The sequence below is a fragment of the Macrobrachium nipponense genome, chromosome 21, assembly GCF_015104395.2.
Source record: "Macrobrachium nipponense isolate FS-2020 chromosome 21, ASM1510439v2, whole genome shotgun sequence".
NCBI classification, from domain to species: Eukaryota; Metazoa; Arthropoda; class Malacostraca; order Decapoda; family Palaemonidae; genus Macrobrachium; species Macrobrachium nipponense.
In genome coordinates, this window is record NC_087212.1 from 53,054,841 (window position 1) to 53,080,815 (window position 25,975).

General features: G+C 35.8%; 1 protein-coding gene across 1 annotated transcript in view; it reads left to right on the top strand.

Annotated features, from left to right (window-relative positions):
- LOC135197478 (G-protein coupled receptor GRL101-like) overlaps positions 1-25,975 on the top strand; it is a 367,490-nt gene that overhangs the window by 79,082 nt on the left and 262,433 nt on the right. Inside the window, exon 6 of the mRNA XM_064224543.1 lies at positions 6,071-6,187. Coding sequence (XP_064080613.1) covers positions 6,071-6,187 — 117 coding nt within the window. The remainder of the gene's footprint in view (positions 1-6,070; positions 6,188-25,975) is intronic.

Consider the following 25,975-nt stretch of genomic DNA (forward strand, 5'->3'; position numbering starts at 1 on the left):
ATCCCGCGATCATTTCGGCAACAATTTTTCTTTGGTATCTAAGTGGTATTTCAAGAGAGTATATGAACGATGGACTAAGAGTCAAATAGAGAACTGAAATATGTATATAATGTGAAATGTTCACCAGGTCGAAGAGAGAGAGAGAGAGAGAGAGAGAGAGAGACAGAGAGAGAGGAGAGAGAGAGAGAGAGAGAGAGAGAGAGAGAGAGAGAGAGAGAGAGAGAGAGAGAGTTTAGCTAACAAAGAGGCATATAAAGGTGTATGAAAATAATTAGTGGAAGGTCTTGTAAATAAATGGTGTAACATCTGGAGAGTTCACGAAAATAAATTTTCTTTTCCACAATTATTCCATTATTGAAGATAATAAGAACATATTATGTGTAAATTAAAAAGAGATTAACACTAACGACTTTTTGTAAAGTCGTCTTCAGGCTACTGAATGACTTAAGTCTGAAACTTATTTACGAGACCAATACAATATCACATAATGACAATAAATCTCAAATGATAATCAACTGCTTAAATATGCGAGGCATACTTCATAGAAAATAGTTACCAAATCGCAATATAGAGTTGATCGACAATTTGTAAAACGTTTAAAATCAAGCTTTACTTGAGAATCCATAAGAATAAATTATTTCAGTAATTCATCCTATGTAAGAGTACTTTTTAAAATTCAGTACTCTGAAGATGACTGGAATTAAAGTTGTAAACCTTGGTATTCATCTTTTAATTTCCATGTAAGATATGAGAACTCTTATACACACAAATATATATATATATATATATATAATATATATATATATATATATATATATATATATATATATATATATATATATATATATATATATATATATATATATATATATATATATATATATGCATATAGATCAAAGATGTTGTGTGTTGATCACACTGCTACCGCTAAGGCCAGCAGTATCACGAAGCACCTTTGCAACCCAGTTATTGTGAGTAACTGTCATCATCTGAACCATGTGGTACTGCTCATCCTGGGCATTGGTATAATATGCACTTTTCCGTCCGCGCATTCAAAGATCTACATAACAGTAAAAACTGCCGTCATATTGTAGATGTACGTGTGATAATTCACATGTATTCCTTTTTCTTTGCTTTTTGAGGGCGAAGCCCTGTGTGGCCCATGCTCCTCTATCATGCCCTGGTTCATCCACCTAGGTCGGGAGTTATTATGGAGCAACTTTACTACCACGTGGTCATGAATCACCTACATCACCTGTACCACGTACTGTGGTCAACCCTGGCCATTGTTATTGTATGCACTATTCTGTCACTTCATATATCAAAAGTGGGTTAGATATCAGCAGTCAAAAAAAATGTGTACCCTGTTCGTCCTTTGTGTGAGTTGACTTTTAGTTTGGTCATAAGGAAAACAGAAACAAAGTGAGTAGGAATGATCCTGCAAGTGCTGTGGAAACAGAAAGAGGCTCTGTAAAGAATAGGCTTATTACCCGGTAAGGTGGAAAGTGCGGTCCAGAGAGAAATGAATGTGCAGTTTGTGCTGGTAGATTATGATGCTATCCTGATGAGGCTTCTAAGCAATTGCGTGAAAGAACTTATGTTGTGCAGACTTTTTGCAGAGGTGCAAGTTATTCCCAAGGTATTGGATATTAAATGATTTGCAGCATAATATTTGTGAATATAAAAAAAATCAACCTGTTTGTGACAAAAATTCATAATTACCCGACTGTCAATGTGGAGGATGGTCAATGTTGATTTTGATTGCAAAACCTGAATTCGATTGCATATATACTACAGTAAAGTCGGTATCAGACTCCATCTTCTCTTTCTATACATGCGGCACAACTAACAATATATCACTGCAAGACTAACAGACCATAACAAAACTTGAATCCAACAGAAGGCGAACGACCATAATTAATACTGTAATCGAAATTGCAGAATGCTGAATGATAACTAGTAATGTAATGATAGAAGGTTTTTGAAGCATCAGCATAATTCCCACGGAAGATAACCCTGATGATGCCCTTGCGTGATAAGACCTGCTGATCAGGATGTCAGTTGTAGAGAGGGGAACCATTAACTATTATTTGCTGAATTTAATTTTTTACTTGATATTTTTTTCAAAGGTTAAATCCTGACATTATTTTCCACTGACTATTTGTTCACATATACATTTATTCCAATTTAACAGAAATATCAGGATTTACAATCCGGACGTGGGATTCTAGTATACGTGTATTCTATCTTGTGATTTCTTTTGCATTTCAAGATAATATGAATGGTGAAAATATGTACCCCTATAGATTTTAGTACTATAATTTTACTTATTCTAAAGTCAAAGACTAAAAGATTGTTCTTGTCTTAATTGAAAAGGTTAATGGTCATTTAAACATATAGTATACGGAATGTTCTATGGATACTAACCATTGAATTCAGATGCATCAAGTATTACAGTGAAGCTAAAAGATGTGGCGCTTTCAAAATTTAATTGCGCTACACTTTTGGAATAAGCAGCGTAGACAAAGAAATTTCATTTGTATTGTTGCTGATCGAGCTGTATTATAACATGTTTGCACCTTACATTCCAATGGGATGTCGTTTCCCTATATTTGGTTGATATATTTCGCACATTTTTCTCTGTCATGAGGTAGGAAGTTGCATCGGATTGGTAAGTCATTACTTTCGAGGTTGCTAACACCTTCACAGCTGGGTTGGTTGGTGGGCGGCAGACCGCGATTAACATGAGGACCTTGAAATAGCGGTCATAGGACACCACCAAATCATTTGAATATATATGATTTGGACAGCTGATTCTGTGTTTTAGATCACCAAGCTTTGTTCTATCTATCGCTGGGTATTGTCAGATGTTTTAGTCAAATAAGTTATATCTGGCAAATAAAAAAAAATACCTTTCAAACGCATAGGGTTTTCTTTTCATTCGCTGATATTCGTTTAACCTAAGGATCCTTGCGTGAAAACATGTTGTTGTAGGTGATTATGCAGGCAAGCCAGCATGAGCTATACCAAGTCATATTTCACACTAATCCTCTTATGATTTACGGTAATAGTATTATTTGTGCCATGTTTGATATTCTGTTCCTGCTGAAGACCGTTGTAACCTACTTACAGCAGATCCTATGAAGTTGTGTTGTAACATTACATGATTTGTGAAGCCAACAAGCAACGTTTGTCTATGGACTTGATTTTTTTTTTTTTTTTACTCACCTGAAAGTAAATGAAATAGTTTGTTTACTCCTGCGTGATTGGGAAAGAGAAGGAACCCCATGCTTGGATTTCCCCTTTCAATTAAGAAAAACTCTTAAGAAGGAAAAGCTGAGAAAAGTCGAAATTAAGGAAATCGCTGCAAAATTGGAGCAATTTCACGAGCCAGAATCTAGGATTTCATGCAGTCTCTTGAATTGCCTACGAACGAAAGGAAGTTGATTTAAGATTTTCTTTTCATCTCTCTCTCTCTCTCTCTCTCTCTCTCTCTCTCTCTCTCTCTCTCTCTCTCTCTCTGAGAGGCATCTCCCGCTCCATTTTTGAATGGTACGAAAAAAATTAAGAAAATGCTATTCAGATGCCCCCCAAAATATTGTTTAACGGTTACTTTATTTCCTTTTATTGTTCTTTTCGACTTTCATGCGTATGTCGTTTCATTTTTCTTAATCCGACATCATTTTTTTTATCACTCACCCCTAGGTAGTAATCCATGCTCTAAATAATTAACGGAAGTCCTTATATTTATGCACTTGAATACCTTACTACAAAGTCCTTGTGCAACAACAATGATAAAGTAGAGAAGCAAATTATGAGTAATTAAAAGGAAATAAACAAATATTAAACTCGAATTTAGGATGAATAACATTTTAGTTAGCCTTCCAATGATATGTACAAAAATTTATGTTTCTCAGCGTAGTCGAATATTTTCGTATGTTACGATTTGCGATAGAAAACAAACTGGTACTTGAAGAATCCGTCGGAAGAGAGATAAAAAAACCGTAAATTAAAAAAATATGATTATATTAGGTAACACTGTGTACTGAGTTTCAGTATAAAGTAAAAGCGATTAGAATAGTCAAATAACCAAACCACAAGATAAACAAAAACGTCCAGTTTTTCATCAGGAAGCAGCGGAGACGAGGAACAAGTCATTGCACTTGTGTACAATACCCTAGAAAACGCATTTTCACCAAACCTATACTTAGCGGCCAAGACCCTCCCACCCACGAGGGACTTGAACAAGAAAGGGCATGGCTACCGATGGTTCGTCAAGTAGACCAGTGAGCTCCCCCAAAAAACTCATCCATAGCTTCCGATAATTAGTAAGAATCATGTGTCAGTGAGGGACATGTTTGAAATTTGAAATTAGGGTCAATGCAGTATTTTTCTTGTTACTACTTCAACATGCAGCTTTGTTTTGGCTCTTTAATCAATAATCAACTTGAAGAAAAATTCATGAGTTAAGAAAAGATATAGTAAAATGACAAGAAAATAAATGTTTAAAATTATACATGCGTGTATATTTTGTATATATATATATATATATATATATATATATATATATATATAATATATATATATATATATCATGTGTGTGTATGTGTGTATACATACACACGCACACACACACACACACACACACACATATATATATATATATATATATATATATATATATATATATAATATATATATATATATATATATATATGTGTGTGTGTGTATATATATATGACTATATTATATATATATATATATATATATATATATATATATATCTATATATATATATATATATATATATGTATGTATGTATGTATGTATGTATGTATGTATGTATGTATGTAATGTGTATGTACATGTGAGTTGTCAGTAAAACTTGAGGCAATGATCCTTGAAGCGTCTCTTAAACTTCTGAGCATCAGTTTTGTGAGCATTTTACAAGTTTTGAAGCTCCTAATGGTCATGATGATACATTTTTGATATGTAGTTTCCTATTAAGTATTCGAGATATATATATCCCTTTCACACTGTATTCTGGTACTGTAGAGCTATTGACTCTGCGGATTGTGTTATAATCTACCACGTTACCTGTTTCATTGATCTTTGAGCATACTGTTGCTTGTTAAGGGGTAGATTTGGTGTTCGTTTTAACAGCTTAGGTCTGTTTTTGTTTCACGTGTTATTGATCACTTAATTAAAAGTTCCTGTGTACGTTCATTTATAGTTATCTTCATAAGGGTCCCTATTGTTCTCTTGGTATAAGTAATCATAATTAATCCTTTGAAGAACCGGATTGCTTCTCTAGAATTGTGGTCTGCTCTCACTTATTAATAGCACTTTGTCCTCTTTGAAATCTTTCCCTTTTTCTTCCGAATTTAATCCGCGTCAGCTTTGCTTTTTTAATTAACCTTTTCCAGCCGTTAATTTCATATGCAGTTTGTTTAGGCAGATATCTTTTGAAGGGAGCCTTTCTTGTCTCCAACCCTCCCTATTTATCCGGGCTAGGGAGAGTCCTCTTTGAAACTGCAATTTTAGAACTATTTGGTGTCATTTTACGAATCTATACTAGATGCGTTTATTCCTAATAGTTGTCCATAGTGGTAATCTTTTAGCTGTGAAATTTTTTAAAAATTATTGCTTTCCACTATTAAATACCGGACACTGAAAACAGCCCGATAAAATTCAGTTCAGTCACATACGTTATTGTAAATGAAACTATGGACAACTATTAGGAATAAACGCATTTAGTATAGATTCGTTACAGTGTAAAGTTACAGTGTAAATTTATAGTGAGTGCATGGATTTTTCTCTTAACCTCCTGTGAAGGAAAGCTGCTTGATACATGTTTAATATTGGAGACCTTTTTTTCCAATCAGACACTTGACATTACAAATATCATGTGATGTTACGTTGCCATTTTAGTTTTACTCTTCTATGAATAAACATGGTAAGAATCGAAGACGCATTGAGTGAAGAAATTTATAAAAATAAGCTGATAATGTCTGCAGGAACACAGCATATGTAAATTAATATCTAATTTATGCGCTTTTCATCATTCCAGAAACCTATGTGTGCCCTGCTACACATTTCAAGTGTAACAACCACTTCTGTGTCCCTACGGAAAATGTCTGCGACTTCCATGATCATTGTGGAGACGGCTCCGATGAACATCAGTGTCGTAAGTACTTAGGTTCAGACTTCCTTTATGAATTATTTGGAGGAATTACTAATGGCCTGAACTCGCACTTGTAAGACTGGGGTTCGGTCCTAATGTGAGTAAGAAATTAATTTCTGCGACACCCATTCTTATATGTACATTTCCAAATTTTGCTTTGGTAATTAATCAGCATTAACATCTGCACACACACAGTCACTTATAAATAGAACACTTATTATAAAAGATAAGCAGTAATAGGTGACTTTTATAATCAATAGGTAAGTAATAGTACTATTTGTATAATCTCATTGATATCAAGGTAAACACTGATTTCAGGTGAAGGAAACAGCGTTATATTTTTCCTCTACTGGAAATTAAAGTTTTTCTTTAGCATACTCGTACTGCGAACTTTCAGTAAAGGTGATACATGAAAATATATTGCAAAGCAATTTCCTGTAAGGACTAGAAAAATGCCAAGCATTTTTCCCGATAAATGCAAGCGGAGTCTAACAATTTAGAATATTTGAAAGCATCATTTGCATAAAATCATATTGATATGATTAAACTTGATTGTATTGGTATGATTAAACTTGAATGTAAATTGTGTCAGGAAATATTTTTGAATGATAATGAAATAACTAAAACCAGTGACGAGGGCGGAATGAGATAATCGTATTGAAAATATCATCCTCACCGCCATCGCACCTCCGATATGTGGTAAACCAGGGAAAGAAAAGTACCATGCTCTTTCAGCCGTCCTCTTTTTGCAGATTTCAGTGGCGCAGATAACCGAAGGGAAATGATTTCCCAATCGCTCTCTATAGACCAAAGAGATTCGACTATAGAGGGCTGTGTTTGGCACCAGTTCTTTCAAATTATAGGAATTCGATATCGTCCTCTTGAGCGTCTCAAATCGAAGAGCATTTCTACCCGCCGATTGGCAAATGCGCTGCTACGGAGAACGTAAAATTTTTGAAATGCCATTTTCAGGCCCGATGAGGTATCAAGCTTTTGCCTCCATAATATTATGTTGAACAGGCAAGTCACCACCCATCTGGAATAATAGGAAGAGAAAGCAATTAATTAAGGTTATAAAAATGGTTCAAGGGAATGGAAGACTCAACTTTACCACCTATGGATTGCATACTTTTCCAGATTGCGCAGTCCTTTGGTAAGTTCCACTCTGTTCATTGCGCCAAAGAATTGTGCAATCTGGAAAAGTATAGTGGCCTACCAGTGAAAAAGTGAACGTAATCAGCGGAATGATTTATAGAAATATTAAAAAGTAAGACACCTCAAATATACATAAAAGATTCATGGCTGCCATCAGTGAAATGAAAAATTACAAAGACCTTCATGTGACGAAAGCAGACAAGTCAGGTACGCTGGTCCTTTTCAGTTAAAGTGAGTATATAGAAAAAAGGATAGTAAAGTGAAAAGCTAATAAAAATAAGGTGTGACCTCCTCTCCATCTCGGCCATATATGTATGGATTAATGAAAATTCACAAAGCAAATTTTCCCGGTGGGCCAATTACTAGCTCAGTGTGTTGCGCATCTTACAATAAACAAGTGCAAGGCGCAATGGGCCACTGAATTCCTTTTACGCCGCGATCTCCAGGAATAGGCGTTTTATGTTCTCTATAATAATAGCTTATGATAATTATTGCAACATTGTGTGTGTATATATATATATATATATATATATATATATATATATATATATATATATATATAATATATATATGTATATATGTACTATATATATATTATGTATATGTGTGTTGTACTAGCTCTATGTATCACAGAACCCAAGGTTCCATCTTCAGCACTGCCTTAAAAAACACGATCACAGACCTGACATAATCTGTATATTCAAGACACCGAAATCGTTCAGTGTGTGGCAAAATATAATTCGCTCTTTACAGCAGCGACCACCTCACTTTCTTTGCAAAAACTTAAAGCAAGTCTATGAATTCAATCCGATTATTATGTTGCCTTCGTTACGTCGATATTGAAATTTTCTGTAAAACTCGAGGCAGGTCGAGAAAGGCAGAGATATCATCACTCGGGAAGGAATGATAGCACCGGGAAATGTGATGTGCAGTAGTGAAGAAGGAATGAATAATGATAATAATGACATTGTGAAAACTGTACCCTCCTATTAAAAATGAGAGAGAGAGAGAGAGAGAGAGAGAGAGAGAGAGAGAGAGAGAGAGAGAGAGAGAGAGAGAACCTTCTTAAAAGGCCCCAGTCATGTGTTGTATTTTGGATTTTTAAATTGCTTTTCATTCGCAGCTTGTTGTAAAATTATCATTTTAAAAAGTATAGTCACATTACTCAAAAGAGGGAGTTTAACGGATAGACGGAACAGAACTTTTTCTATTAAAAATTAATTTACAGAATTAGGGTTTAATTCCGGATTTCAGTATTTCCCTGCCTTAAGGATGTGGGTGTGTGCCATATTATATAAATAGGTATAACACTTTTTTGTCTTTTCTTTTTTTTATAGTAAGCCTTTTCGGCTCAGAGTACTTGCCTTTAGAGGTTGTTAACGTTTAGGTTCTTAGCCCTGGTAAGGCAAAGTCGTCACCAATTGTTCTGTGGGTGCAGCTGACAAAATAAAAAGCTTAATCATGCAACATGCGATGGTGTTCATGGAGAATCCTCCTGATCTGTGACATTTTCCTTGTTGATCTTCATGTTTTTCGGGTCTTGCTTGCGATCTGAAATATTACTGAAAGAGGATACACGAAACAAATTTGTACATGCTCACCTTAAGACCAAGTCAAGAGAGTATTTACGAATGCAGCATTCTTTGTTAGGGAGAAGACTGTAATATGTGTTTATTCTGTTGCAATTATTTAAGGAGAAGACTGCAATATGTGGAGATGCATTTGCAATTTTTTGTAAATAATTATTCCAGAATGGAAACACAAGAAACTAGAGCGAAAATATTATAGCAATATTTTTAACGTTTTTGTAGCTATCATAATAATACCCAAATAAAGTAACTAAAACAAGACTTCTCCTAGGTATATATTCCAGTACATACTCAAGATAAAAACTTTATAAATATATATAAATGGAATTAAACTTTTCTGCCTGTTTTAGAATCGAGCCTCCTCTTACTTGTATTGCTGTTCTGTCTCTGTCTTCCCTATACTGGCAAAACCTCTGTTTTATTTACAATCACCTTTAAGCCAGCCTTCTCTAAAGATTCCTGCCACTCTCCAACCCTTCCCTGTAGGTCCTCCTCATTTTCAGCAGTAATCACCAGATCATAGGCGTACAAATTCCCACAGCTCTTCATTCCTGATCGCTTCACTCAACACATCCGTGACCAGCACAAACAAAAATAGACTTAATACTGACCTATGATGTAATCCAAAGCTAACTTCAAAGTTTTTTGTTTCCCTAACTGCTGTTAACACTTTCGTGCACGTTCTTTTATATATCACACACACACACACAGACACACACACACGCACACACACACACACACACATATATATATATATATATAATATATATATATATATATATATATATATATATATATATATAATTATATATATATATATATATATATATATATATATATATATATATATATATCCAATGATTGATTAGGAGGACTATTGGAATACGGCACTGTAAGGTTACTATTCTTATTTGCGTCAATTTCGACTCTTATCTTCGCGCAAAAAGCATTCTTCATAGATGAATTTTCCCACGAATACGCACTAAACAGTATCTGTAAGCGAATCCCGTTGGTAAATTTTGGTAATTACTGCACCACAGCATACCTACCAGTAGGTAGTTATACATTTGATGAATATTATTTCTTTTTTATACCGCTTACAGTAGTAGCTCTCTCTCTCTCTCTCTCTCTCTCTCTCTCTCTCTCTCTCTCTCTCTCTCTCTCTGCGACACCTGCCACCTTGTTCTTGGGAAAGAATGTCAACCCCGATTTATACTTCTCAGTGCACACATTTCCACACGTGCTGCGAGATAGAGTTTATCATCTTTGTGGAGTGACTTTTCGAATAAGCTTTGTGAATTCAGTGCGAACTAGCGTATTTTTTAAAAAGTATTCTCAATATACACACAGGCGCTGCGAATGCTGTGCTTTATTGCCAACAGTAGATATTGGCGTTTTATTCATATAGCAGTAGAAGTCATTGTTGAGTTTTCTTGGTACATGCATTACTTAAAAAGAAGCAAGAATTACGTGCTCATACTTATAAAGGTAGCCACTCTTTTATATATATATATATATATATATATATATATATATATATAATATATATATATATACATATATACATTAGGAACCTTTGTACAACTCGGCTGCAGGTATTTAAACGGCGAGGGAAAAACATTTCCCTATTCCTGTCCTTTGTCAAGTTATGGGTAAAATCTAGAGTTAGACTTGTCAACCTGGTCACTCCCGAAAACAACGCTTTGATTTTTGTGAATTTATTAATTTCTAGTTATAATGAGCAGCCATATACCATCAAAATCAACCACAATTTACTGGACATTGTTAGTATTCTTGATTCAATGACTAATTCAGAGAGAATTTCACGATTGGTGTATTATTAAATGAATCTTTGGTTTGATAATATTAATTATGTTTAACTCCCTCCTCACAGGGAACACCAACTATAAATGTACAAGCAAAAGACTAAACACAAAATATATTGAAATCAGGCATATTATCCTTGCACTTTTCTCTGATGATTGATTGCAGTACGTTACTAACGGAATAAGTTTGAATTATTAGGGTCGCCCTCGTGTTTTGCCAAATTCGGTGTGAAATCTATAGTCCGAAGAATTTTTGAAAAAATCAGTTAAGTTAATGAGTAATCCCCGAGTAAAGTAGGTGCTCTATATTGTAATACTCTTATATTTTTTTTTTCAGTTGAAAACATTATCACCTAAAATATTATTTCAGAATTAAGCAACTCACATACTGATGTAAGACTTGCATCTCTCGTTCCATGCTCTAAAGGTTTTAGTTTATGGTTCAATATCGTCTCTGATTTTCATGTATATTACAAGAATTAAGTTTAACCAGTTCTTAAGTTTAACCAGATCCCCCTTTCCTTTCATAACATATTGTCATTCACTTTGAAGCAAATATAGGGAGTAAATGAGCTTTGGAAGGAGTAGTAAGAGGTGCAATAAGAAAGGGATATTTTGAGGAAAAAGACAAGGAAGTAGTCTAATGGGAAGAAAAGGTATTGGAAAGTTTTGGCAGGAATGGCCAGGGGGAAGGCTAAATGTGAAGTAAAGGAATGAGAAATACATCATTGCAGCGTGTTATGTAAGAAACTGAGAAAGAATAAACTGCATATCATTATGTTCTTAATGCGTACATTTCTCATATCTTTTTCGCAACACATATTTTATATCTTAGGGATAGCCCTGTTCTTCCGATTCAGTAACAGTAGAAGACTTCGTGCAGAATAGTGACTTTTGGTAATAGTTTTTGCAATTAGAACTATTACAAATCATATTAATATCTGTACATTTGCAAAACTACTTTTGATAAACTACGGACCAAATGAGATGGAGAGTTGTTTATTGATGACAAGCATTATTTTTTACTGTTACCCAAATTGATTCGACATTCGTATAGGATAGGTCTAAATAGCTTTAACGCTGAAAAGCATGCTTCCAATAAATAGAACCATAAAATCTGAAAAGGAGAAAAATGAGGTGGGAGTAAAAAGAAAGATGTGGTAGAAAAGAATAAAATGTATACCTAAATGCGGGCGAGATATTGTAATTATTACGCAATCACCGTCCGACATATAAGAATTAATGCAGCAGAACAAAAATAGAAGTTGTGCTTGGTATATACTAACATAAATATACTTTGATACGAACAGAGAGCAAAATCGACATGATACTAGAAGATCACTAATATCACCACAGATCAAAGGACAGCTGTCACGAATGTCCGGGTTACCTTCAGTTCGAATAGCTTCAAGATCAATCATGTCTTTATAGACTTTTGAAGAAAGTAAGTAGGTTACTCTGCGATGACCTGCTTCCTTCGGTAATCTTTTCATGTTACCTGGTTTCCTTCTTATCAGCCCTGTCTTGGAGTCTGCGGTTATTGTCATGCAAATTTAGGTGTCAATCTTCGTAACCTGAAACTAAACGCGTGACACGGTCGTCATAGGCAAGCTTACAGTCATTGTGTAATTCTCTTAAATGATTGCTATTACGCATATGAAGAGAAGACTAGCAGAAATTTACTACGTTACAACGTCAGCTTTTGTTATTTTATAGCATTTACGATGTAATTTTCTTTCTACGGGCTGTGTTTTATAGGAGATTTATCATTCAACATCATTTCTCTATCTTGCTCTTCATCATTCCCTGGCTTTGATTGCTTTGCCAGTCTGCCTTTATTAGCCAGTCAACTTCAGCAATATTTTCAGCCTTTTCCTGAAGATATTATTATCGTGTAGAATAAAATATCTTGGGAATCTTTTGTCTTGGCTCTCATTTCGGTATTCTCTCTCTGTCTCTATCACACACACACACACATATATATATATATATATATATATATATATATATATATATATATATATATATATATATATATATATATGTGTGATGTGTGTGTTAATACATTATAAATCATATTAGCTATATATATATATATAATATATACATATATATATATATATATATATATATAATATATATTATATATATATATATATATATATATATGTATATATTCTATATAATATATATATATATATATATATATATATATATATATATATATATATATATATATATATATATACACACCACACATATAAAGGTGTGCGTATAGGTGGAAGGAGACGGCAGGTTTCGATGAGCTTCTGAGGAGCCATCTGTGTAGTTATATATAACTGCTAATATTATATATATATATATATATATATATATATATATATATATATATATATATATAGAATAATTATCACATCGAACTGTGATCCATTTATATATCAATTCAAGCTACTAATGTCCTTTAATATCTAAATTCACTTTACCTCCCAAATGATATATTTTCATATATGTACCGAAGGGGAATTTTTTAGTTGATAATAATTTCGTCCCCCCATGGGATCGAACCACCGTCCAAGTGGACGGGGACAAAATCAGGACAGTCAGTGACGCTATCCAATCAGCCAACAGAGACGCTATAAGTTCATATCGATTCTGACCTTACAAATCACCCTCGATCTGCGTGCTTTCGTAATTAGAATCGATATGAAAACCCGTCTACCATGTTGGCCAATTCGAGCGTTTGACAGCACGTAGCCTTTTGTTATGAATAATTATCACATCGAACCGTGATCCATTTATATATCAATTCAAGCTACAAATGTCCCCCCCCCTTTAATATCTAAATTCACTTTACCTACCCAAATGATATTTTCATATATGTACCGAAGGGCAATTTTTTAGTTGATAATAATTTCGTCCCCCCATGGGATCGAACCACCGTCCAAGTGGACGGGGACGAAATCGGGACAGTCAGTGACGCTATCCAATCAGCCTACAGAGACGCTATAAGTTCATATCGATTCTGACCTTACAAATCACCCTCGATCTGGGTGCTTTCGTAATTAGAATCGATATGAAACCCCGTCTACCATGTTGGCCAATTCGAGCGTTTGACAGCACGTAGCCTTTTGTTATGAATAATTATCACATCGAACCGTGATCCATTTATATATCAATTCAAGCTACAAATGTCCTTTAATATCTCATTTCACTTTACCTCCCAAATGATATATTTTCATATATGTACCGAAGGGGAATTTTTTAGTTGATAATAATTTCTTCCCCCCATGGGATCGAACCACCGTCCAAGTGGACGGGGACGAAATCAGGACAGTCAGTGACGCTATCCAATCAGCCAACAGAGACGCTATAAGTTCATATCGATTCTGACCTTACAAATCTTGAATTGATATATAAATGGATCACGGTTCGATGTGATAATTATTCATAACAAAAGGCTACGTGCTGTCAAACGCTCGAATTGGCCAACATGGTAGACGGGGTTTCATATCGATTTTAATTACGAAAGCACCCAGATCGAGGGTGATTTGTAAGGTCAGAATCGATATGAACTTATAGCGTCTCTGTTGGCTGATTGGATAGCGTCACTGACTGTCCTGATTTCGTCCCCGTCCACTTGGACGGTGGTTTCGATCCCATGGGGGGACGAAATTATTATCAACTAAAAAATTCCCCTTCGGTACATATATGAAAAATATATCATTTGGAGGTAAAGTGAATTAGATATTAAAGGACATTTGTAGCTTGAATGATATATAAATGGATCACGGTTCGATGTGATAATCATTCATAACAAAAAAGGCTACGTGCTGTCCAATGCTCGAATTGGCCAACATGGTAGACGGGGTTTGCATATCGATTCTAATTACGAAAGCACCCAGATCGAGGGTGATTTGTAAGGTCAGAATCGATATGAACTTATAGCGTCTCTGTTGGCTGATTGGATAGCGTCACTGACTGTCCTGATTCGTCCCCGTCCACTTGGACAGTGGTTCGATGTCATGGGGGGACGAAATTATTATCAACTAAAAATTTCCCCTTCGGTACATATGGAAATATATCCAATTTGGGAGGTAATGAATTTAAGATATTAAAGGACATTTGTAGCTTGAATTGATGTATAAATGGATCACGTTCGATGTGATATTATTCATAACACAAAAGGCTACGGGCCGTCAAACGCTCGAATTGGCCAACATTGTGGTAGACGGGGTTTCATATCGATTCTAATTACGAAAGCACCCAGATCGAGGGTGATTTGTAAGGTCAGAATCGATATGAACTTATAGCGTCTCTGTTGGCTGATTGGATAGCGTCACTGACTGTCCTGATTTCGTCCCCGTCCACTTGGACGGTGGTTCGATCCCATGGGGGGACGAAATTATTATCAACCAAAAAATTCCCCTTCGGTACATATATGAAAATATATCATTTGGGAGGTAAAGTGAATTTAGATATTAAAGGACATTTGTAGCTTGAATTGATATATAAATGGATCACGGTTCGATGTGATAATTATTCATAACAAAAGGCTACGGGCTGTCAAATGCTCGAATTGGCCAACATGGTAGACGGGGTTTCATATCGATTCTAATTACGAAAGCACCAGATCGAGGGTGATTTGTAAGGTCAGAATCGATATGAGCTTATAGCGTCTCTGTTGGCTGATTGGATAGCGTCACTGACTGTCCTGATTTCGTCCCCGTCCACTTGGACGGTGGTTCGATCCCATGGTGGGAACGAAATTATTATCAAACTAAAAAGAAAAAAATTCCCCCATTCGGGTACATATATGAAAGATAAAAATATCATTTGGGAGGTAAAGTGAATTTAGATAATTAAAGGGGACACTTTGTAAGCTTGAATTGATATATAAACCCAATGGGACACGGTTCGATGTGATAATTCATTCATAACAAAAGGCTACGTCGCTGTCAAACGCTCGAATTGGCCAACATGGTAGACGGGGTTTCATATCGATTTCTAATTACGAAAGAAAGCACCCAGATCGGAGGGTTGATTTTGTAAGGTCAGAAGAATCGATATGAAACTTATAGAGTCTCTGGTTGGCTGATTGCGGATAGCGTCCACTGACTGTCCTGATTTCGTCCCCGTTCCACTTGGACGGTGGGGTTCGATGTCATGGGGGGACGCAAAAATTATTATTCAACTAAAAATAAAAATTCCCCTTCGGTACATCACCTAATGAAAAATATATCATTTGGGGAAGGTTAAAGTGAATTTAGATATTTAAAGGGACAATTTGTAGCTTGGAATTGATATATAAATGGATCACAGGTTTCGATTGTGATAATTATTCATAACAAAAGGGCTACGGGGCTGTCAAATGCCTTCGAATTGGCCACATTTAGGAAAGACCCGGGGTTTCAATAAAATCGATCTTAATTACGGGCAAGGATCGCGGGTGATTTGTTAAGGTCCCAGGATCGATCCTGGGAGCTTATAGCGTTTCTTTGTTGGCTTGAATTGGAATAGGCGTTCAAACTGACTGTTCCCTGAATTTCGGTCCCCGGGGTCCACCTTGGGAACAGTGGTTCGAATCCCATGGGGGGACGAATTATTATCACTAAAAAATTCCTTTTTCCTTCCCGGTAACATATATGGGGGAAGAAAAAATCTAATCATTTGGGGAGGTAAAAGTGAATTTAGATTTACAAAAAGGACATTTGTATTTGAATTGATATATAAATGGAATCACGGGTTCGATGTGATAATTATCAATTAACCAAAAGGCCCGGGCTGTCAAAGCTGAATTGGCCAACATGGTAGACGGGGGTTTCATATCGATTCTAATTACGAAAGCACCCCAGATCGAGGGTTATTTGTAAGGTCAGAATCGATATGAACTTATAGCGTCTCTGTTGGCTGATTGGATAGCGTCACTGACTGTCCTGATTTCGTCCCCGTCCACTTGGACGGTGGTTCGATCCCATGGGCGGACGAAATTATTATCAACTAAAAAATTCCCCTTCGGTACATATATGAAAATATATCATTTGGGAGGTAAAGTGAATTTAGATATTAAAGGACATTTGTAGCTTGAATTGATATATAAATGGATCACGGTTCGATGTGATAATTATTCATAACAAAAGGCTACAGGCTGTCAAACGCTCGAATTCGCCAACATGGTAGACGGGGTTTCATATCGATTCTAATTACGAAAGCACCCAGATCGAGGGTGATTTGTAAGGTCAGAATCGATATGAGCTTATAGCGTCTCTGTTGGCTGATTGGATAGCGTCACTGACTGTCCTGATTTCGTCCCCGTCCACTTGGACAGTGGTTCGATCCCATGGGGGGACGAAATTATTATCAACTAAAAAATTCCCCTTCGGTACATATATGAAAATATATCATTTGGGAGGTAAAGTGAATTTAGATATTAAAGGACATTTGTAGCTTGAATTGATATATAAATGGATCACGGTTCGATGTGATAATTATTCATAACAAAAGGCTACGTGCTGTCAAACGCTCGAATTGGCCAACATGGTAGACGGGGTTTCATATCGATTCTAATTACGAAAGCACCCAGATCGAGGGGTGATTTGTAAGGTCAGAATCGATATGAACTTATAGCGTCTCTGTTGGCTGATTGGATAGTGTCACTGACTGTCCTGATTTCGTCCCCGTCCACTTGGACGGTGGTTCGATCCCATGGGGGGACGAAATTATTATCAACTAAAAAATTCCCCTTCGGTACATATATGAAAATATATCATTTGGGAGGTAAAGTGAATTTAGATATTAAAGGACATTTGTAGCTTGAATTGATATATTCATATATATATATATATATATATATATATATATATATATATATATAATATTATATATAAAAATTTCAACTTGTTTTTACATTCACATTCAACTTCGACATTCCACGTCCTTACCCTGATACCTTGGCTTTGCTAAACAATTCAAATGTGTCCTTAGCTTCCTCCCATGCCGTGCTATTGTCGTTGCTACTCTTGCTCTGTGACCCATCTTTTTCTCTATTCCTAATGTCATCTATTATATTTACTATAAAATACCCATACATATTCAGTACTCCCTTCCGGCTCTATGCATGTTAACCTTTCTTGCTCCTCTCATTGGGTTCCATTTACCTTATCCTCCTCAGGTATCCTCTGAACCGTTTTCTCATGCAAAGACTTTCAAGTTCTTTAACAAATTTCGTCACTATCCCTAGTTAGTAGTGTCTCATCTCCCAAAATCAATCATTCCGCACTCCTTTCACGACTTTGCACCTGCATCCACCGCCATTCTTGAGCATTTTCAAGGGTGGTGAACTAGCGTGGAGAGTCTACACCCTATCAGACTATACTCTGTTTTTTTCCATCTGTCCATCCGCCTGTGGTGGTTTTGCATGGGAACACTGCGTCCCGGGCTTTAAATAGTTACGCTGTGTGTAAGTTTTATGTAAATAAAAGGATATCTGGGTGTACATTTGCAACTGAAAAGTGTTTTTATAATTTTCTGTATGCGAATTACACCGTTAATATTCGAAATAGGATATTATTTAATGCCAGAGTCTAGTCACTCTTCCATCTACATATTCTGGCACATTGTTCTTCCATCATAAAAACTTTTTAATTGCTGTCAAGAACTTCTGTTCTGTAACAAAAATCCTCAACTCCACAGAGCTTCTCTATTTTTATTTATTTATTTTTTTTATCATACAAGTACTTATTCACACCCCTCATCCTTGACTAATAACACACTGTTCTTCCCGTGTGAATCCTTCCGTCATTTGTTTTAATTTTTCAATGATCATCCTACCTAGTACCATGCCTAAGCAATCTTATGCATCTATAATGCTTAGTCGCCTCCTCCACCTCAATCTTATAATAGGCATTTCTTTCATTCATTCGTATAGAATCTTGTCTCTTATTTATTTATTTAATTTTTTTTTGCCTTCATGTCTTCAACAATAGTGACTTGGGTAATCCCCTCCTGCATCATTCACATTTGCCATATAGAGTGTGTGTATATATATATAATATATATAATATATATATATATATATATATATATATATATATATATATAAGTCATATCACATTTCCGTGATTCATATACATATATCGAGCTACAATGTCCTTTAATATCTAATTCGCTCTACCTCGGAATTAATATATTTTCATATATGCTTAACCGAAGGGGAATTTTTTCTCGATAATAGACTTGCCTGGACCAGGGCGCGAACCCGTGGATCCTTTCAAACCTCTCGCGGTGGTGTAGTAGGTAAAGCTTCACTGACGTTCCTGGGTTTGAAAGGATGCCACGGGTTCGCGCCCTGGTCCAGGCAAGTCTATTATCGAGAAAAAATTCCCCTTCGGTTAAGCATATATGAAAATATATTAATTCCGAGGTAGAGCGAATTAGATATTAAAGGACATTGTAGCTCGATATATATATATATAATATAATATATATATATATATATATTTATATATATACTAATATATACATATATATATATATGTGTGTGTGTGTGTGTGTGTGTGTGTGTGTGTGTGTGTGTGTGTGATATATGTGTGTGCGCGCGCGCGTGTACCACCTATCGTCAGACCTGTGCTTGCAGAAAGTGAGGTAGACTGAAAATAAAAACATTAATTGTAATTTCACTCAAATGACTGATTAATATGTTTGACATTAGAATCTTCATTGACCGCTGGCAGTTACGTAGCCATAATATTTTGATTAATGTTATGGAATAAATAGATGATAAAGAACAGATCCACATTTCAAGCAATTATGTCATAATCATATAAATTCCTGTTCACATCATTAGGAAATTAAATGAAATTGCGTACATCGAAATTATAATTGCAGTGATGCTGCCTCAAATGAGCTCAATTACATCGGCTCTATTTGTTATATTGTGACGTGATGTTGTGTCATTTCGTTGAAAATCATCTCCTTTAATAAAAGCTCCCACAGTCTGTAGTTTGGTAACACATTGGGTTTAACATCAGGCAATGGATGAATATAGGTTGTTTAGTTGGTGCTATCCAAAGTCTTTCAATATCCAGCTTGACCTCTGAGACGAGTGTACTTGTACTATATATTTTATTTTATCTTCAGGATCTCGAAGCTTGTTCATTCGAAACTTCAAAAATATCAATAATTTGCATTAAATGCATCTCATGAGGAAATAGTCATTGTTAGGCATTTCTCTCTCTCTCTCTCTCTCTCGCGCGCGCACGCGCGCATCTTTTTCTTCTTCCCCACTGCTTTTTGTAAACCAAGGAGTTGATCACCTTAATGTGTGTTATCGAACTATTTCTATTTAATGCATTACCCACGACGAAACCCTTCTACAAATCCTCAGTCATTTTATCACGTCAGCTAATCCTTTACCTCCATATCGTCATTGTACATGAGACCGGTTACACCCAAGACCTCTTCCTTTTTTCTCCTTAGTCATCATTACTACAGGCCCAAACTATTTGAGCCATGACCCTGTTATCATATTAGTAATCATTACCACTCCTGCACTTCTGATTTCTTCACTGTCCATTATCTCAATCAGTAATATCCCAAAAATCCTCCTTGGAATCCTCATTTCTGACCACTTCAGCTGCCACACATCATCGCTTTATTTTAAGTTATTTGGCATTCTTTTATCACGCGTTACCTCTGGCATCTCACTCCATCTCCGCTAAGCTGCTTCCATCCTGCTCTCAACCTAAGCTTCACAACCTTCCTCCTGGATGAAAGTAGATCCTAAATACTTGTAATTCTGTTCTTATGTTAAATCTATGCCTCTTCTATCTTGTATAAATATCCTATCTCCTCCCTGCTTGCTGCACAGGGTAACCCCTCTTTCTCCAACATTTCCTTTCATACCACCCCATTCGAGAGATTCATGCCACTCCCTTACCCTTGTTTCCAATTCTTCTTCAGTCTTTTCCGTAATCACTAGCTCATCCCCCTATAATTATTCTCATATATTTCCATCCTAGTCCATTCACTCAATCCATACATAATCATTACAAATAGAAATAGGCTAATTTCAATCATTATTGTCAACAAACTCTTAACTTCAAACATCCCTGGTTTGCCACTTATTATTGGTGTCCTTCGACTTTTATTCGTCTTTTCAACCAACCTAACTAACTTTCTGGAAATTTTATCAGACTGAAACACTAAAACACTACCTTCCTTGGTATTCTCTCAGACGGCTTATCTATAAACGGCCAATACAGCTTCCGAATACCTTGAAGCCTTTTTTACTGTAACTATCATATTGTAAAGGCAATGTCAACTGTACCCCTCTCTAATAAAACCTTATTGCTGTTCGTTACTTTTAACTGTTCGTAATTTTTCATCAAGTTTTCTTTTTTTAAACCTTCAACAAATTTTCTGTTTGTTTGATTTTGCTATGTTTACCAAACTCCATAAAATCTCTTCTGTTTACACAATTATATATCATCAGGTTTTCTCTCCCATCATTTAGCATTACTATCTTTTCCTAGATGTCCTTTAACAGTTCAAGTAGCCATTCTTTCCCCCACTGTACCAGGTACCTTCAACTTTTCAATTTGGACTCCTGATGTAGCATATAATTTGTCATTGATCCTTTCACGAACAGCCCTTTTCTACTATACTGATTGTATCTCCTTGGCCGGCCCCTCCAACCACTCCTCCACCTCCTCAAAATCCCCTGTTTCATCTTCTGTGTAAAAGGCCTCTAAAATAAGCTGACCACCTACGTGTTATGCCGTCATACTTTTATAACACTTCTTCCTCTTTCTTTTACAACACATGCACATGTATACACACATTATATATTCATATATATATATATATATATATATATATATATATATATATATATATACATATATATATATATATATATATATATATATATATATATATATATATATCTAATAAAAGGAGCCCATAAAAACACCAAAATATAGAGAGAAAAGTACTATATTTCAGAGACTGCTGTCTCCCTCTTCAGATATATGAATGAGAAAAGTTTACAGAAAAGGTGGTATTTATACCAAGAGATCCATCCACAGGTAAGCCAATTTAGGTCCCCCGCTGATTATATAGTACTTTTCTCTCTATATTTTGGTGTTTTTATGGGTTCCTTTTATTAGATGGAATTCTGTTGTAACAAAACATTTTTACCAGTCATATATATATATATATATATATATATATATATATATATATATATATATATATATATATATATATATATATATACATATATATATATATATTATATATATATATATATATATATATATATATATATATAGGTCAAATTCAGTTATCATTAAGTGAAAATAACAAATGTTCCAACTAGAGGAATCGGTTGATTGTATAGCCCTAGCTTTCACACGTGTTGTGGAGGCTGTGAGTCTTGTAGCCTACTCCTATTTACATTTACTGAGAAAATTGTTACTCGTAAAGAGTGATGGGGAAGAATTGAAGTGTTATCCACCATGACTGGTCTTTATCTCAGGCGAAATTGGACAGAAAATGGCTTGTGAAAGGGCCTTATCTTCTGTGAAGTAAAAATGGGAAGGGAATACATTTAATGAAGAGAAGAAACGGATAGGTAGTCCCATTCGCTAATTTTTTAGACACGGGAGTCCTGTGTGTAGATTTGTGTCATTGTAGGAGTATCGTACTGGCCTGTGGATTAAATTTTTAAAATATTTGTTGCGTCGTGTTAGTTGTTTACTACATTTTGGAGGAAAATATATACTGTAATTAACTGTCGATCCACCGCTAATGTAGAAATTCATATTTTATTGACAAAATTTATACAGTTTTATCTGTCAATTCCATTTCCACAGAAATTACTCGATTTCCATTTTTGGCATTTGTAATTAAAATTACGCTTCATGTGTCTGTAACCACGTGATGAGGGTATTAACAGTAAATGAAATGTTTTGCATATTTTCATTTTTCTATGTGAGCAGAATTATGGTAACTTATATTTGCCGGCCTAGTAGGAAATCAACTTGGGTAAGGTCATACATAAAGAGGAAATTGAAAATTAGCAGATTGGACAAAGATGGCTAAAAGAGGAAACTGTTTCGAATGTTATTCCTACATTGTGGGTTTATTATCTTTACTTGGCTTTTTCTCGAAGGAAAATACATTTTTCTTGATTTACTGTGAAATTTATTTAATACTAAAAATACTTTTAAGGGCTTCTTATGAACATCAAATGGAAATAAGTGTTATTTGTATCAAAGAATGGATGGAAAATACCATGAGTTGAATTCTTTCTAATTTTATTGCTACACTGTTTTCATATAATCCTTTTCATTAATGAAGCAGAAATAAAGATACTTTATGGTAAAGAAAATTGCAAGGTAAAACATCTTTACCTTTGGAGTCAGAATATTAATGGTTCATGCGGATATTGAATAGAATAAGAAAGATAATTTAGATTTGATTTATCTGAATCTGTAAAGCAATAAAAGATGATAGGAAATTTAAATGCACCACCTTACAAATGTGTTACCCCTTTCACAGATACACACAAAAAAAAAGAGTACGTAATTTGTTAAACTACTTTTAGATAACTATTGTGGAAAGTGATAAAAGTAAAACGATAGAAGCAATTATGAAGCATGACGAACGGAAGTTAGGATGGATAAAAACAGTTGTTGAAATTGTAACCTTTCTTATGATTTCTCTTCTGCTATTATTCCCGCTGAGGAGAAAGATTATATATATATATATATATATATATATATATATATATATATATATACATATGTTATATATATATATATATATATATATATATATATATATATATATATATATATATATATATATATATATGGTAGAGAGATGCACATCCTTCTCAGTGAAGGAGCAGAGAGATGCACATTCTTTACAGCGAAGAGGAGAAAGATGCACATCCTTTACAGTGAAGAGGAGAGAGATGCACATCCTTTACAGCGAAGAGGAGAGAGATGCACATCCTTTACAGTGAAGAGGAGAGAGATGCACATCCTTTACAGCGAAGAAGAAAGAAATGCACATCCTTTATGGCGAAGCGGAGAGAGATGCACATCCTTTACACTGAAGAGGAGAGAGATGTACAACCTTTATGGAGAAGAGGAGAGAGATGCACATCCTTTACAGCGAAGAGGAGAAAGATGCACATCATTTACACTGAAGAGGAGAGAGATGTACATCCTTTATGGAGAAGAGGAGAGAGATGCACATCCTTTACAGCGAAGAAGAAAGAAATGCACTTCCTTTATGGCGAAGAGGAGAAAGATGCACATCATTTACACTGAAGAGGAGAGAGATGTACATCCTTTATGGAGAAGAGGAGAGAGATGCACATCCTTTACAGCGAAGAAGAAAGAGATGCACATCCTTTATGGCGAAGAGGAGAGAGATGCACATCCTTTACAGCGAAGAGGAGAAAGATGCACATCCTTTACAGCGAAGAGGAGAAAGATGCACATCCTTTACAGCGAAGAGGAGAAAGATGCACATCCTTTACAGCGAAGAGGAGAAAGATGCACATCCTTTACAGCAAAGAGGAGAAAGATGCACATCCTTTATGGCAAAGAGGAGAAAGATGCACATCCTTTACAGCGAAGAGGAGAAAGATGCACATCCTTTACAGCGAAGAGGAGAAAGATGCACATCCTTTATGGCGAAGTGAAGAAAGAAGCACATCCTTTACAGCGAAGAAGAAAGAGATGCACATCCTTTACAGCGAAGAGGAGAAAGATGCACATCCTTTACAGCGAAGAGGAAAGAGATGCACATCCTTTATGGCGAAGAGGAGAGAGATGCACATCCTTTACAGCGAAGAAGAAAGAGATGCACATCCTTTGCAGCGAAGAAGAAAGAGATGCACATCCTTTACAGCGAAGAAGAAAGAGTTGCACATCCTTTATGGCGAAGAGGAGAGAGATGCACATCCTTTACAGCGAAGAAGAAAGAGATGCACATCCTTTACAGCGAAGAAGAAAGAGATGCACATCCTTTACAGCGAAGAAGAAAGAGTTGCACATCCTTTACAGCGAAGAGGAAAGAGATGCACATCCTTTATGGCGAAGAGGAGAGAGATGCACATCCTTTACAGCGAAGAGGAGAGAGATGCACATCCTTTACAGCGAAGAAGAAAGAGATGCACATCCTTTACAGCGAAGAAGAAAGAGTTGCACATCCTTTACAGCGAAGAGGAAAGAGATGCACATCCTTTACAGCGAAGAGAAAGAGATGCACATCCTTTACAGCGAAGAGGAAAGAGATTGACACATCCTTTACAGCGAAGCAGGACAAAGAGATGCAACATCCTTTGCAGCGAAGAAGGACAGAGATGCACCATCCTTGTTTACACACCTTTACAGCGAAGAAGAAGAAGATTGCACATCCTTTACAGCGAGGACACAAAGAGATTGCACATTTCTGCAGCGAAGGAAAGAGAGATTTGCATTGCTTTGCAGAAGAGGAAAGTGACATACATCCTTTACAGCGAAGAGGAGAGAGATGCACATCCTTTGCAGCGAAGAGGAAAGAGATGCACATCCTTTGCAGCTAAGAGGAAAGTGATGCACATCCTTTACAGCGAAGAGGAGAGAGATGCACATCATTTACAGCAAAGAGGAAAGAGATGCACATTATTTACAGCGAAGAGGAAAGAGATGTACTTCCTTTACAGTGAAGAGGAAAGAGATGCACATCATTTACAGCGAAGAGGAAAGAGATGCACATCATTTACAGCGAAGAGGAGAGAGATGCACATCATTTACAGCGAAGAGGAAAGAGATGCACATCATTTACAGCAAAGAGGAGAGAGATGCACATCCTTTACAGCGAAGAGGAAAGAAATGCACATCTTTACAGCGAAGAGAAGAGAGATGCACCTCCTTTACAGTGAAGAGGAGAAAGATGCACATCCTTTACAGCGAAGAGGAGAGAGATGCACATCCTTTAAAGGGAAGAGGAGAGAGATGCACATCCTTTGCAGCGAAGAGGAAAGAAATGCACATCCTTTACAGCGAAGAGGAGAGAGATGCACATCCTTTACAGCGAAGGGAAGAGAGATGCACATCCTTTACAGCGAAGAGGAGAAAGATGCACATCCCTTACAGCAAAGAGAAGAGAGATGCACATCCTTTACAGCGAAGAGGAGAAAGATGCACATCCTTTACAGTGAA